This window comes from Coffea arabica, chromosome 10c, assembly GCF_036785885.1.
Source record: "Coffea arabica cultivar ET-39 chromosome 10c, Coffea Arabica ET-39 HiFi, whole genome shotgun sequence".
Taxonomy (NCBI): Eukaryota; Viridiplantae; Streptophyta; class Magnoliopsida; order Gentianales; family Rubiaceae; genus Coffea; species Coffea arabica.
The window spans coordinates 10,918,447-10,934,365 of NC_092329.1; the positions used below are offsets into that span (position 1 = coordinate 10,918,447).

At 35.2% G+C, this 15,919-nt stretch overlaps 2 protein-coding genes across 3 annotated transcripts; both read right to left on the bottom strand.

Moving 5' to 3' along the window:
• Positions 1-249: 249 nt before the first annotated feature.
• On the bottom strand, positions 250-7,707 carry LOC113714354 (12-oxophytodienoate reductase 1-like). 2 transcript variants are annotated; one of them, XM_072068336.1, is made up of 5 exons: positions 7,391-7,707; positions 6,554-6,694; positions 6,318-6,448; positions 5,810-5,986; positions 250-1,024 (listed from the first exon to the last, which is right to left on the bottom strand). In XM_072068336.1, the coding sequence occupies exons 1-5, from the start codon at positions 7,483-7,485 to the stop codon at positions 432-434; spliced, it is 1,137 nt and encodes a 378-aa protein (XP_071924437.1). In that variant the 5' UTR covers positions 7,486-7,707; the 3' UTR covers positions 250-431. The 2 variants fall into 2 exon arrangements, with proteins under 2 accessions (XP_071924437.1, XP_071924435.1); XM_072068334.1 differs by lacking the exon at positions 7,391-7,707 and having other exon boundaries at positions 6,554-7,011.
• Positions 7,708-8,527: 820 nt separating this feature from the next.
• LOC113713857 (putative 12-oxophytodienoate reductase 11) lies at positions 8,528-12,165 on the bottom strand. Its single transcript, XM_027237665.2, has 5 exons — positions 11,958-12,165; positions 10,562-10,702; positions 10,306-10,436; positions 9,805-9,981; positions 8,528-9,238 (listed from the first exon to the last, which is right to left on the bottom strand). Exons 1-5 carry the CDS (start codon positions 12,059-12,061, stop codon positions 8,646-8,648), a joined length of 1,146 nt encoding a protein of 381 aa, XP_027093466.1. The 5' UTR covers positions 12,062-12,165; the 3' UTR covers positions 8,528-8,645.
• Positions 12,166-15,919: the final 3,754 nt, after the last annotated feature.

The following is a 15,919-nucleotide window of genomic DNA, read 5'->3' on the forward strand; positions in this document are numbered from 1 at the left end:
TCATGGTGGTAAGGAGATTTGATTTCGCAACCAGCACCGGAGAGGGACTTAAAGAGTCCCTCCTGGTGGTTGCTGGACCAATGGACCGATTATCTAAGCATTGTGGGCAGAGTCCCCTCTTTTGAGAGTGTTTTCTATTCTAATTTGTTTAAATAGTTTCAGTTACTTTTCAGGATGATTATTGTAAAAGCTGTTTAAGATTCCAATTCCAACAAGATCTAATCATTGCTTTGGCCATTGAGCCTCGTGTAACTGAGAAAGAGAGACAGAGAAATTCATAATGCAATCGACAAATAGTAGTATCAAGTTACAATTGTACCAAATGCTTAAATTAGCAGTCCTGCAATACAAATTGCACCTAAAAAAGACCTTAACATGGTTTCAGTGGTCCTGCAATACAATGGTGTTGTCTTTTCGTACCTTTTACAGATTCATGCAATGGTTTCAAGAAATGGATAGTCAGTGTAGCCAACAACAGGATCAGGTATGTAGAAGGTGGTTCTGTTGTACTTGTTCAGAGGAGCATTTAACTCAAATCGTTTTGGCAAATCTGGATTGGCCAGGAACAAACGTCCATAGGCAACAAGATCAGCATTATCTTTGGCCACTGCTTCGCTGCCATCTTCCCTACCATAGCCACCAGCAACGATGAAAGTACCTTTGAATGCCTTCCTCATTGGCAGAAGAGTATCTGCACAATCGAATTTTTCCCCCAGAGTTTTCATCCTTGGCTCCACCATGTGACAGTACAGAATTCCATATTTATTCAGGGCTTCAGCCATGTAGAGACCTAGTGCTGTTGGATTTGAGTCTCCTGATTCCATGTAATCTGCAAACGGGGAGAGCCTGAGGCCAACTCTATCAGCTCCTATCGCATTGGAGACAGCTTCAACGATTTCCAGAGCAAATCTGCAACGGTTCTCCAATGAGCCTCCGTATTCATCTGTTCTGTCATTGATTTGGTCTTTCAGAAACTGTTCTACTATATAACCATGAGCTCCATGGATCTCTACCCCATCAAAACCTGCAAATACGAACAGACTGCATCAGCATTCACTTATCTTCTGCTCGTTCTCCCTCCCGTATCATGTCTCTCCCATGTTAAACTGTAGTCTGCTTTTACATTAAAGATCTATAAAGATACGACTTCAACATGTACTACCAGTCAATGACCTTAGACATGCAAAATATTTTAGAGCAAGAAATGCAAGCTAGGTCACCCCATCAGCAGTTTGAGATGGAAGTTTCAAATGAGTACTATTTCAAATGTAGGAAAACAAAGGGGTTGTAATAAGGCAACAAGTAAATCAAAAACAAGAGAATTGATGATGAAGTTCTAGGAAAAATTGTAAAGATATAAAATGAGGGGAATCTGATAACACTAAGTGAATTCAAGGCATGTAATTACTTTTCTTGAAGTTTGATTGCCCCCACTGTCTTGCTAATCAGGTATTGGGTAAAAACTCCAGGATACAATGAATTCAAGAAGACAACCAAGTAACAAGTTCTTGGATTGTCTTGACAAGAATTAGAATGCTGAAAAATTGGTTAGTTTTTTTCTTTTATTAAAGCAGCTATTTATTTTGCTATAACACCCAGAAAATTGTTCATGTTAACATGCATGAATTGATAGTGCAACCTTTCAGAAAATTCACATGAAAAGGTGCCAAACAAATTTAAAGAAAATTCACAGGCAACCTTTCAGAAAATTCACATGAAAAGGTGCCAAATGAATTTGCAGAAAATAACCATTACATGGATTCAAATTCGCATCTTCATCGATTGTACACTTCAGCTCTTTTCATTCTGAGTTGTATTACAAACTATTTTCAATATTCCCCACGTAGTTTGTAATATAATTCCAAAACTAACATCGAAGAGGTCATACATAAAAGGGAGATAATTTTCATTTCAAACTTTCTTCATAATATTCATATATCACATATCTAAGTTAAGTCAATGGTGACTATGTTGCTTAAACCAAGACTCAACAAAGAAAGAAATATTGCACATATGGACTTTCAAAGCATTCATAAATTCACACTTAGTTTTAGCACTATTACTGACTGTTTGCTCATCTTAATTGATGATCATATACAAAAGATTGTCCCAAATTTTTGTTAGAAGCAGCACCACTTCTATCATCATATAAATAAACTATATTTTTAACTTTAATACATAAAGCACTAAAAAGCATGTTTGTTAAAAGAAATTTCACATCCTACTCAGTTAAGAGTAACAATTGATACTATTTCTTGGCAGTTGGAATTCTCTGTGCCACTACTCGGTGCCAAATTCAGTGCTAATCTCACTAATCACATGATGGTAGAAGAAATTTAAATAAACAACTTATGACAAATTAATAAATAGGACACTTGACATAAATATAGAAGTGACACTGAATTGCCACTAGAAAAGTGGCACTGAGGATCCCGTGTGATTCCTTGGAATGGTCTACACCTAAATTGTAGGTTAATTCCTTAGATTATAGATAACAAAAAGAAAAATCGAACAATTGTAGGTCAGACAAGAGGGTTTTGCAAAACTATAGCTGCCGTGCTAAGTCAGCACGGTAGGAAGAAGTAAATTTTTTTTTTTTTTTTTGTAAAGTTAGATACTGCAAAAAAAAAAAAAAAAAAAAAAAAAGCCTACAAATCCCCTTCCGGGCTAACTTGGCAAGGGTAATCCTCAAAAGTAAAAGGCAACCTAAAGCCTTTATATACATATATATATATATAAAGTTGCCTTATAAAAAAAATGTTAATTATACTTTGCCCCTTCCACTTGGATCTTTGTAACACTTTGTTCCCTTAAACTCCAAACATATACACTTTATCTCTTGTGGTCATCTCTTTGATGGGGTTAAGATGAAATAATATTTTTTATGACCAAAATATCCCTGATTAATTCTTAAACACTTATAATAATTGTAACATAATAAATAGCTATTTCTTTAATATTTGCTAAATGCACTTAAATACAATTACATTATGCATTTCGATCTTTTATTTAAAAGAAGTATTGCTACGACATTGACATAAACTCATTGAGTTGCTTAGACTTCTTTTTTATGAATTATTTAATTCATTTTAGTGCTAAAAGATCAAAATGTATAGTGTAAAAAATATTATTTCATCTTAACCCCATCAAAAAGTTGATCACAAGAGATAAAGTGTACATGTTTGGAGTTTAGGGGGACAAAGTGTTACAAAATCCAAGTAGAAGGGGGAAAAGTATAATTAACCCCTTTTTTTTATAAAACAATCACCCCCTACCGGGCTCACTTAGCCCGGCAAGAGGCAACTTTCTATATATATATATAGAAAGCCTTAGGTTGCCATTTTATTTTTAAGGATCACTCTTGCCGGGCCAAGTCAGACCGGCAGGGGACAAGATTTGCAGGTTTTTTTTTTTTTTTTTTGCAACATCTAACTTTATAAAAAAAAAAATGTTTACTTCGTCCTACTGTGCTAAGTCAGAACAGCAGCTATAGTTTTGCAAAACCCCTTGTCAGACCTACAATTGTCCGATTTTCTTTTTTTTTTCCATCTATAATCTAAGGAATTAGCCTAAATTGTAGTGCTCACTACCACCTAAAACAATTTGTTTTTACTCTTTAAACCTTTCAAACTAGAGGTAGTACTAGAAGAAGGTTGGGTTACCATTACTAAGTGATTTTAGTCTAACAGCTTTAATCCCATTCTGGATATTGTCATATTTACCAACTTTCTTACTAAAGGCTTGGTCAACGAATCTCTGCTAAGTTTTTGTGTGTCCTTACAAACACAATACCAACAACATCATTTGCAAGCATTTCTTTAATAAATGCATACCTCAAGCTTATATGTTTAGACCTGCCATTGTAAATCTTGTTCAATACTCTAGACATAGTAGTTTCACTATCACAAAAGATATTATTAAAGGCATTGGTTTAGGCCAAAAATCAATGTCAAGTAAAAGATCCCTTAGCCACCCAACCTCTTTACAAGCTGAAGATAATGTAATAAGTTCAACTTTCATGGTTGAATGAGTTATCATTGTTTGCTTTTTTGAAACTCATGAGATAGCTTTGCCACCCAGTAAGAATATCCAACCACTTGTAGGTCTTTGATCACTAATGCTAGTAATCCAACGAGCATCTGAAAATCCCTCTAGAACACTAGGAAAACTATTATAAAAGAGTTCAATATTCTCGATTTTTTTAAGATAACCAAGTTCTCTACCAATGGCTTTCCAATGATCTGGTCCCGAATTTTTAGTGTATCTAACAAGTCTACAAACTGAGTATGAAATATTTGGTCTAGTGCAACTCGTTGCATACATAAGACTACCAATTACACTAGCATATTCCAGCTGAGCAATTGGTTTACCGGTATTTTCATATAACTTAAATTTAGGATCAAAGAGAGTCTCCTCTTCCTTCACATGTAGGTGCTGATATTTCTTTAATATATTTTCCACGTAATGTGATTGTGATAAGACAAAACCGGGACTATGTCTCTTAACTTTAATTTCTAAGATAGTATCTATTTCATCAAGATCTTTCATCTTGAACTTAGGAGATAAATATTTCTTAGTCTTCACTACACCTTTATTCATAGTACTAACAATGAGCATATTATCCGCATAAAAGACAAATGATCACACCATACTCACTATTAAATTTATTATAAATGCACTAATCAGCATTACTGTACCTAAATCCACTAGAGAGTAAAATAGATTCAAATTTCTCATATCATTGTTTCGGAGTTTGTTTTAAACTATACAAAGATTTGACTAATTTACTCACTTTATATTCGTTACCCAGTAGCATAAAGCCAGCCGGTTGTTCCATATAAACCTCCTAATGTAAGTCACCATATAAAAAAGATATTTTAACATCCATTTGATGTACATAAAGGCTAAATACATAACCTAAAGCTAGAAGCACTCGAACAGAAGTAGGTCTAGTTACAAGTGCATATGCATCAAAATAGTCTATTCCTTTTACCTATAATCTTTAGCAACTAACCTAACTTTGTTTGACAAAGGGGTTGTAATAAGACAACAAGTAAGTCAAAAACAAAAGAATTGATGATGAAGTTCTAGAAAAAATTGCAAAGACACAAAATAAGGGGAATTTGATAACACTAAGTGAATTCAAGGTGTGTAATCACTTTTCTTGAAGTTTGATTGCCCCTACTATCTTGCTAATCAGGTATTGGGCAAAAACTTTATGATACAATGAATTCGAGATGATAACCAAATAACAAGTTCTTGGATTGTCTTGACAAGAATTAGAATGCTGAAAAATAGTTAGTTTTTTCTTCTGTTAAAACAGTTATTTATTTTGCTATAACACCTAGAAAAATGTTCATGTTAACAGGCATGAATTGATGGTGCAACCTTTCAGAAAATTCACATGAAAAGGTGTCAAATGAATTTGCAGAAAATTTACAGGCAATCTTTCAGAAAATTCACATGAAAAGGTGCCAAATGAATTTACAGAAAATGACCGTTACAGGGATCCAAATTCGGATCTTCATCAATTGCACACTTCAGCTCTTTTCATTCTGAGTTGTATTACAAACTATTTCCAACATCAAATGCATTGCTTATTTAATATCCTGAAGATTTAATGATTGTTCCATTTAAATTTTTGTCATTTTCTTTTTCTTTTACTCTTCTAGCTCCCCTTCAATAATTTTGCTATTCATAGTAAACAAACGATAAGTAGACCAAAGTTCTTTAACCTGAGCTCAGTCTTTCTCTGCAAAAAGGGTAAATGAAAGGTTTTCAGTTCAGTTCGTTTTTTGTATAGCCATACCAGCTTCAATAGCATTAATTGCAGCGACTCTGAATTCATTGACAATCGCAGGAATTTCTTCTGTTCTTAGGCGTCGTGGAGGTGGATACTTGTAATCATCTACGCCGTTCTTTTGAACTTTGAAAGTTAATTGCTTGTCTGTTGATGAGATTGGAGATTGTCCATTGGGCTGATAACCTGGAATAGAAAAAAAAAAAAAAAAGCATGAAACAGATAAACCAATCTTCGCCTCCCAAGCTGCACAAGTAAGAAACAAAAAATCTCAATTTTATACAACACTGCACAACAGAGGAAAAAGAATTATGAATTGCCTCCAAGACAGCTCAGAGTTCTATACATGCTTGATTCCAATCGATATTTGAAGGTACAATGCACCGTCCACAGAGGTCTTGTCATGTGAGTCTTCTTTAAGATTTGTAGTCCATTTATGTGTAGGGCAGTGGTCCAAGAAGAACACGGCATATAGAGTACAAAAAGTTACGAAAATTGTAACAAGATAAGAACTCACTGTAATTTGAAATCCGTCCTGCATGCCAAATCTGGCAAAAGAAGATACAGCCTTTGGCATGTACTGCATCTACAATGGGTTTCCAGGTCTCAACTTGCTCCTTTGTCCAAATGCCTGGTGTAGCTGGACATCTTTTTGGTTATAAAGGGAACACTAAGTTCAGAAATTGCGCAATAACCAAAAGAAGAATGTCATTGAGCGATTAAGAGTTCAAATAAGAATGCTACTGTAATTACCCACGGCCTGTTTCAGAAACTACGGTGGCTTCGGCTATGAGCAGACCTCCTTTAGTAGCTCTCTGAGAGTAGTATAAAATGGCGTGTGGCCGCGGAATATTGTCGTAAGATCTCATCCTTGTCAGAGGTGCCAAAACAATTCTGAATGGATTTACATAACCAAAATTGGTGAAAACATTAGCCTTCAAACTTTTTCTGGTATGGATCAAGCCTTGAGTGTGACAATCAAACTTTGGAAGTTGAAAGCAACTTCCAAACAGTGAAATGCAATGTAAAAATTTGAATGTTGAAACTTGAAGCATGAGGTAAAAGTAGAAATGGGAGGAGTTGCAATCAATTTTTCGTTGCTTCTCTGAGTAATTTTCAATTCTGTTTCGATGAAGCTAAGATAAATCCTTTCCATTGTCTTCTGAAAACTTTTGTTTGCATTTTCAACTATGAAGATTGAAGGCCATAGAAAAAAATGTCTTGTTCGTCCAGATTTTGTTGTTACGATAAGGTCTTGGATCCATATGGACCACAAATATCTCTGTCATGGCACAAATAAAGTTGAAGAACGTAAGCCATTTATGAAATCAATGAACTGAATTAAGTTGTAATGAGGCTACTCTCTAATCTCCAATCACGAGTAATTACAACAGTTGATGCATCAAAGAGCTAATTTCCCAACTGGGATTTTCCCCCAAAAATCTTCATTTTCATCAAAAACCAGAAATTTTCAAGAGTCAATAAAAGAACATCACATTCTTGATTCTTCATAAGAGAATGAAAACTACATAAATCTTGAAAACAAAACGGAAAAACAAGAATCAAATAGATAAGTAGACAGACATATACCTATGACAGAGCTGAAAATTTCCCAATTTATATGGAGTCAGTAAAGGAATTGGTTGCTGCTGCTGTTCTGCTCCATCATCTGTCTCAATTTCCATGCCTTGCTACTTGTCTCTCCACTCCTCTTCTTAGTCTTAATTTGCAGTATGCGAGCAACTAATGTGTAAATATTTATAGAGCTGGATCCAGATGCTTTGGCATTTTGCTGATATTAGCCAGCCAGTATACACCAAGGGGCTGATCATAGCCAAACTTTTACTACTAATTTTTGTACGTATATATCTGACAAACTTGGTTATTATTGTTAATTAGGGAATCGGGATCAAATAATAAGAAATGTTAGCCCGTGTATTTAATTAACAAGTGGTTCTAAACATATTAGAGAAACAAGGTTGGTGATCAATTTTCAACGGTATCTACGTTTTGTGGGTGAGAGACAAGGCCCGAAAAATTCTCAACAAAAAGGGGAAAAAGAGGTTTAAAAGTGCTTGATCGACAACTGTTTTTTTTTCCCGGGTTCTTAATCGTATGCATTGGTCATATTTTAAGAATATCTATTGACTTCCACTTTCATTTGATAGAGATGTAAACTTGTTCTTATACTATTGTCTTCCCTAGTTTGAGCAACGGCTGATGGCCAGCCGTAAAGGTGGCATCTGTAGCTCCGAGAACACTTTGTATGGCAAGGGTAGAGGTGCAGAGCATAAGGGGGACGGAGCAGGCTGGAAAATGGCCTACAGCCCAGATGACAGCAAATTTTCTCGTGAAACAGAAAATTATTCAAGTTTATGCATGGCTGCTCTATGCATAGCTGCAGGCTGACCATGCATTACACAATTCTCGTGATCCAAGTTTTATTGTAGTACCAAGTACTTTACACATATGTACCCAAGGAACTGAAAATTGGAAAACTCTAGTCTAATGAATTACTTTATTGAAACTGGTTACCATATGTTTAGGTGTAGTGGCAGGAGGCAACGTTAACTAGCACAATTTCTCAATTTGCAAATTCGGAAGTTATCTTTTAGGATGCAACATGAACTTCCAATTTGTGTAATATTTGGAAGCCGTGTCTATATTTTGAGTTGAAAATAAAAAACCAAACAGACCCCAATCACAGGAAAAAGTCATCATCCAAGCTTTTCTTGAAGAAATTCTGTATATGATTTTCAGTTGTATATCTGCAGTAGAATCTGTAAAAAAAAAGCCGTACGCTTTAAAATTCTGACCCAGCAATACAATGAATATTCTTTTAGAATTACGCTGTGGTTTCAAGAAATGGATAGTCAGTGTAGCCAACAACAGGATCAGGTAAATAGAAAGTGGCTCTGTTGTACTTGTTCAGAGAAGCATTTAACTCGAATCGCTTTGGCAAATCTGGATTGGCCAAGAACAATCGTCCATAAGCAACAAGATCAGCACGACTTTCAGCGACTGCTTGAATGCCATCTTTCCTATCATAACCACCAGCAACCATGAAAGTACCTTTGAATGCCTTTCTCATGGGCAAAAGACTATCGGGAGTTTCAGATTTTTCCCCAACAGTTTTCATCCTTGGCTCGACCATGTGACAGTATGCAAGTCCATATTTATTCAAAGCTGCAGCCATGTAAAGACCAAGAGCATTTGGATTTGAATCTCCTGCTTGGGAGTAGCTTGCAAATGGGGAGAGCCTGATGCCAACTCTATCAGCTCCTATTGCATTGGAGACAGCTTCAACAATTTCCAGAGCAAATCTGCAACGATTCTCCAGAGAGCCTCCATATTCATCTGTTCGGTCGTTGACTTGGTCTTTCAAAAACTGTTCTATTAAATAGCCATGAGCTCCATGGATCTCAACACCATCAAATCCTGCAAAATTTAACAGGCTATATTAGCCAACGAACCATAGCCTGCTTTCCCCCAAATTTCCTTTGCTTCATAATTTGTGGAATACATAAAGTTAGAGAAAGATGTGATTGAGCTTCCTTTTCAGGATATAGTTCTCATATTCTCCGTTGTCCAAAGTAACGTCAGAATAGACATTATATTTCTACTATTTAAAAAAGTGTATTTTTTATTCATAAAGTAGCAAGGCAGCACAGTTTTATAGGTAACTGATTTAGAACCTGAAGAATAGTTCCGCCCTCCAGGGCAAGCAATTCAAGCAAGCTTACTTGATCATTGTGCTCTAAGCTAGAAGGCAAATTTTTTAAATAAGTTGCAGCATCACAAGGTTTGTAGATATTTTGATCTTTTTGTGGAATAGTTAAGTTGCTTAATTAGACAATTCCTTCTTTTTTGACTCTATTTACTGCCTTTAAACCATCACAAAACGAAGTATACAACTCTGTTACCAGATTTACCATTCCCCTTCAAAAAGCTACATCCAAACGTTACAGATTCAAATATATATTAATCATGACAAAAATCCTTACCAGCTTCAATAGCATTTATTGCAGCAAGCTTAAAGTCATTAACAATCTCAGGAATTTCTTCAGTCCTCAACCGGCGTGGTGGTGCAAATTCCGCAACATCAACACCATTCGCTCGAAGTTGAGGAGTTAATAGCTTGTCAGTAGATGAGATCGGAGCTTGTCCATTGGGCTGATAACCTGTGAATGACAGTCAGATAAAGCAGATCTTAGAGGAAATACGAGGTTTTATGACTCCATAACCAATAATATGGATCATTAATAGGCCGAGAGACGGCATAACAAGAAATTATATATTGTGGATTGCCTACAAGTCCAATCATTTCTTCATAAAAGCTTAGTCCCAACAGAAAATCAAAACTGTAATACATCATGTGGAGTGATCTGGTCTTGTCAAGTGAATATTAAATAACAATTCATTTCTGATCTTTGTATGAATTCCACTATACATTTGACATCCAACAAGGCAGAAAATTAGGGAAAGGTAATGACAGAAGGACTTACTATAATTTGAAACCCTTCCAACATGCCAAATTTGGCAAAAGAAGATACCACCTTTGGCATGAACAGCATCTACGATGGGTTTCCAGGCCTCAACTTGTTCCTTTGTCCATATACCAGGTGTATCTGGATACCTACAATTGGGAGAAACATAAAACTCTTGTATAGACAGGTAAAACAATACACGTACTGCCAAATGTGTAGGCATTCGTGGAATCTATGAATCAGTAAGATAGAAAGAAATACTAAAACCAATTACCCTTGAGCTGTGTCAGAAACTCCTGTAGCTTCTGCTATGAGAAGACCACCTTTGGTGGTTCTCTGAGAGTAATACAGTATGGCATGTGGCTGTGGTACATTTCCATAGGATCTTTGCCTTGTCAGAGGTGCCAAAACAATTCTGTAGGAAATCAGAAAAGAAATGGTGAACAAATTAGTTTCCAATTTCTTTCTTTCAGTTGAATTGAAGTATCAGGAGCACCGGATTCTAAATAATCCAATCCCAGCAACAAAAGAAAAAAAATGTGATTATGACATTCCAATTTAGCAAATTTAAAACTTGAAATGCTTCCTGATATTTGCCTAATTCATTGCAATACTAGATTCTTTTGCGACCCAAAAAAAAAAGAAAAAAAAAAGGAGAAAAATGTTTTAAAGGATATAGATATACAATGTTCACAATCTCACAAAAATCGGCTTGGCAACCAACAAAAAAGTTGCTTTTGGTCCGTTGAGCAAATATAGGATAGATCCGCATTTGCATAAGGGCAAGAAAGATCACTTTTATGAACTCCAAACCTCAACTTAGGGGACACCCAGAAGCAGAATCCTAATTTTTGAACCCTGTTTCAAGGAATTAAAGTGGAACCATATTCTCCACCTGAGATGCTCTGGCAAAACTTTTTACATGAATCACATAAATGTTTCAATAAAATCAAAGCTAATTGACTATCTGAAGTCTAATTGGCATCTAAAATCAGCACATATTGACCGCATAATGGAAAGAACAAATAAAATGCAACTATCCCTCTTTCTTTAGTTCTTCCTCCATTTTTATTTTTTGGGGTTAAATATGAGACAAAACTTCTTCTAGATTTTCAGTTCATAAACTCGGCCAAAGAAATCATAATATGTGAACACTAATTCATAGTCTCAGTCAATGTATCTAGACACATTTCAGTTGATTGATGTCCAGAGCTTCTTTCCCTTCAAAGATTTGACTTTTATAAACAAACCTTCAGGAAGAGACTAAACAGAATTGCAATAATCCAACCGCAAGATAACTGAGAAGTGAGAATGCAACATATACTCTGATTATCCTTCAAAACAAGGCCATAAGAAATCCTTTCTTTCATTCTTTCCTTTCTTTGTCTTGAATTGGTTATACTTACAAAAATAATAAACATAGTTGTAACTAGTTCAGTAATGCACCAAGCAGAATCCCAACTGGAATTTCCCCAGAAAAATAGACTTTTTCTCATAAACCCATAAAAAAGAGAAAAAAAAAATCCAAAAAGAAGGAAATACAAAAACACTCTATTCTCCATTACAGAATGCAATATTCTTTACAAAAAGACAAGGCCCAAAAAAAATAAAATGAAAAAAATGAAAATTTCTAGCAGGAAAATAAAGAAAAAAAGAAAAAGGAAGAGTACCTATGAGAAAGCTGGAAGTTGCCCATTTTGTATGGGGTGAGTAAAGGGAGGATAGACTGACGCTGCTGTTGCTCCTGTTCTCCATTCTCAGCCTTATTTGACATTTCTGGTTCTTACTGAACAAGAATTTAATTGATGATACAAAAAAGTTTCTTCTTTCTGATGCCTCGAGTAGCTTGAAGTTGCGCAGATGAGAGAATGAATTATCTCATCAATGCATATTTATAGTGTTCAAGTAGAATTCACAGAAGAATCTTCTTGGTTGCAAGCTCGCGACTGCCAACCTGGGTGGGGTCCAAAGATCCTTTTTTTTTTTTTTTCCTTTTTTTGGGTTTAATGTTTGAACCATAATCGTCCCAAAATCTTTTGGTCTAATTTTTAGGCCGGTTTGGTTCTCTTTTTTTTTTTTTTTTTTCAGAAACTGAAAAAACCACACACACGTACCTAATTTTTTAGGCCGGTTTGTTTCTCACATAGGGCTGTCAACGGGCCGGGTTCGGGCCGAAATTCATTATTCCGCATCTGGACCCGAATTACTATGCCGGATCCGGATTCGACCCGTTTACCCGACGGTCTTTTATTCTATGTTCCGGATTCGGATCCGACGGGTCCCGAATCCGGATCCGGGTCTACCCGAACAAATTTATTAAAATTTATAATTTCTAATAAAAATGAAAAAAATATATATTTGTAAACTAATTTCTAACCAATGCAAAGAAAAAACCAAATAAGAAAAGAAATCAAATTAACTTTATTAAAATACATCACCCTAATCAAATTATATTGATAAATATATATTTTTTAAATTATTAATTCATTTATATCCGGATCCGGGTCTAATACGGGTCGGAATGCTATATTCCGTATCCGACCCGTTTTTGTTTGACAAAACGGATCCGGATCCGAATCCGGAAAACAGAATTAAATCCCTATACATACCCACAATAATTTCACGGATTCGGTCCGGATCCGGATCTAGATCCGACCCGTTGACAGGCCTATTCTCACATGGTGATGTTTGACATAATCTGTGTTTTCATACCGTAGTTTGACATAGTCACATCTTATGAAAAATTACAACACAATGTATATATGTCAAATCTTATTTCGATTCAGACTAACAATTGGACAAATAATAAAGACCTCATGACATCAAATAAAATTTGAAGTTCTTCACACCACAAAACATTAATTTACTGGGCAGCAGAAACTTCTTTTCACTTGATAGACGTGATATGTGATAGTAAATTACTCAGATTTGCTAAATGATATATCCGCGCCAGATATTTAACAACAGAAAGATCCTTTTTATTTTTTTCGAGTATTGACATCTCATTTATGTTTAAAATTTTTTTTTTTATTTTTGAGTATCGACATCTCATCTGTGCTTTTCGAGTTCCTTTTTCAAAATTTCAGCACTTAGAAAAAAAGATTCCACCGAAAACCAAACTAGGGAAAAAACAAAGAAGTAATAAAATGACATGACGTCATCAGTGATTCCAAAAAGTCTATAAAAGTTGTCCATTCTACTGGCCTTCAGCTACACGCGCATCCCAGAGATTTGGAGTCAAACGAGCCTACTAAAGAGCGTAACATCTTACATCATCGAACGACTGGCTATGTGTGAAGTTGCGCCGCCGCAGCAGCCACAGCCCAAGCGACTGGTTGTGATTGTTGAGGCTAACAGGCAGTTTGGATTGTATTTTTTAGAGGATTTTTGGAGAAATATTTTTCAAGATGTGACGTATATAAAGTAAATAATTGGTCGAAAAATAGTTAGAAGAAATATTCAAGGTAGAGTTGTTTAGAGTGTAAATATTTTACTCTTTTTAGCCATGTATATCATTCAACAAAATTTCTCCAAGAAAAAAAGAAAAAAAAATTGCTTATCATACAAATTGACCTTATATTATATCTCTTTTTTTAGTAAACAGCGATGGCTCACACACACAGAAGCAAATTGTGTCACACCCTTTGATAGGACAGTGTCCGGCAGCAAAAGAGGAAAATCATTTAACTCACAATCAATCAAATTTTGACTTCCCTGTCTCTTTCACAGTTCCTTATCATCACAATGGACATCTTCACACAGGTAGTCCAGGTTCATGCCATCCCTCAGGTCAAAACGACTTTGCAGGCTTTTGGTCAAAATCCACTCATTCGTAGGTGCCAGTTGCAGTAAATAATATTAATTGGTGGAACAAATAGTTTTACACATATTAAACATATGTTACTTTATAAGAACATAGCATGATGCTGAAACATACAGTATATCATGTCACCACGCTTTTACTACAGGGATTTTGCCTGTGTTGGATAGGGGCAAGACGGTTTCTTTTCTACAATATCTTATTGTTGCTCTATTAATTCAGCCTTAATAATTATTAGCTCATCTTGCATGCTTGTGTCTTCAAGGCAAGGCCTCCTTTTGTTTTAGCTGGTGATCGAGATAATTTGCTGTAGCAATGGAGGACTGAGCAACTAATGTGAGCACCATCTTTGCTGTTGAAGAATTCATCCTTGTTACTTGATTGCAAGCATGATACAGCAGAGGCGTCAACGCGGGCAACAACATTTTATGCAAGATCCTGATGCTTGATTGGATAGCCAAGGTAACTTGAGCTAGCCCTTTAGATGTACATGCTTGGACGATATTTATTCGGCATCTCTTTGGCCTTCATATTACAGATCAAAGTGCTGGACAGAAAAGATTAGTTTGAGCTTGCACAGCTTGACATTCTATATCTTTTCAGAGTAAAATTTCACCTGATTATAGCTTTATATTCTAAACGTATAATTTAGTTTCTGGTGGGCATGTATAGTTGACAGAAGATGTAAATAGTGTGATATTTGGAAGTTAAGGGTGCCATTTTAAAACATGAAATCATGATCACATGGTTCTATAAACTAAAACAGATTCTTGCACTTATAAATTGGTTATCTTAACTATTAAGCATCATTTTGAAAGGACTGCAAGCTCTGGGAACTACAAAGACTTGGACTTGCGCTGTAATTTTGGATCTCAATATCTGTCAAATAAAATTGAAAGCCAAATAAGGATTCATGAAACTGAACCTATGGTAATAAATCAATGTAAGGATATACTCACAAATAAAACTGCAAAGTAGAACAGACTTTTTGTATCAAACTAAGAAAAACAAAAGTTTACTTTGGATGTCAAAGATCTTTGTCTTGTCTCTCAGATTAGGAGTTTTTGTTTTTGTAAACTCAAACAACGCATTCATAGATGTTTGGATACTGTATGAGTTCGGAGGTGCTAGAAAAAAAACACTAATGGCACTCAAGCTTTGTCGAATTATGAAATGAAGATGTAGTACCTTGGCAACTATTTCCATTCCCACCTAAGAATAATTTCTCTCCTATAAATTGTTTCCTTCATGGTTTGAGTTACATCAAACTCAGCAAACATTACAGGAACTTTGCGACACACTTCTATATTAATTCACGGTGTTTGGATTGTAAATTATTTGAGACATTTTTACTGTAACACTTTTTTTGATATGATGTATGTGAAATAAAAAGATGATTGAAAAATGTGTTGATAATGCAAGTAAATCAGTGTGTGTAAATAAGGTGTAGATAAAATGAAATAATCTTCAATCCAAACACTAACAGTAGAATGATCTTAAAAATTTTTTATGAAGCAAATCATTTATTTTTACATTTAAAGTATCATAGCAATGTGATATTTCTGAACTTCCCTCCGCAGAAAGTTAAAATACATGATTTGTCAAGCCCTTGGTCCACACATGTCAGTCACATGACATTCACTTTATTCTCAAGTCTCACTCAAAAATACAAAGCAACATTAAACTAGAATAAAATTAAGAAAATACTGAATAGAATAACTAAATATAGTGCGGTACAAATCTCAAATGGATGGTAGTTTACGAGTATCCAATAAATTTGTACATTTATTTTCTAGACGAAACAACGTGAAA

Coding starts and splice junctions, on each gene's coding strand:
- LOC113714354 (XM_072068334.1), bottom strand. CDS start 6,855: ATGCTTCAAGTTTCAACATTCAAATTTTTACATTGCATTTCACTGTTT. Junction 5,987..6,317: donor AGGACGGATTTCAAATTACA/GTGAGTTCTTAT, acceptor TTTCTATTCCAG/GTTATCAGCCCAATGGACAA. Junction 1,025..5,809: donor AATTAATGCTATTGAAGCTG/GTATGGCTATAC, acceptor TCGTATTTGCAG/GTTTTGATGGGGTAGAGATC.
- LOC113713857 (XM_027237665.2), bottom strand. CDS start 12,061: ATGTCAAATAAGGCTGAGAATGGAGAACAGGAGCAACAGCAGCGTCAG. Junction 10,437..10,561: donor GTTTCTGACACAGCTCAAGG/GTAATTGGTTTT, acceptor TCCCAATTGTAG/GTATCCAGATACACCTGGTA. Junction 9,982..10,305: donor TGGAAGGGTTTCAAATTATA/GTAAGTCCTTCT, acceptor TGTCATTCACAG/GTTATCAGCCCAATGGACAA.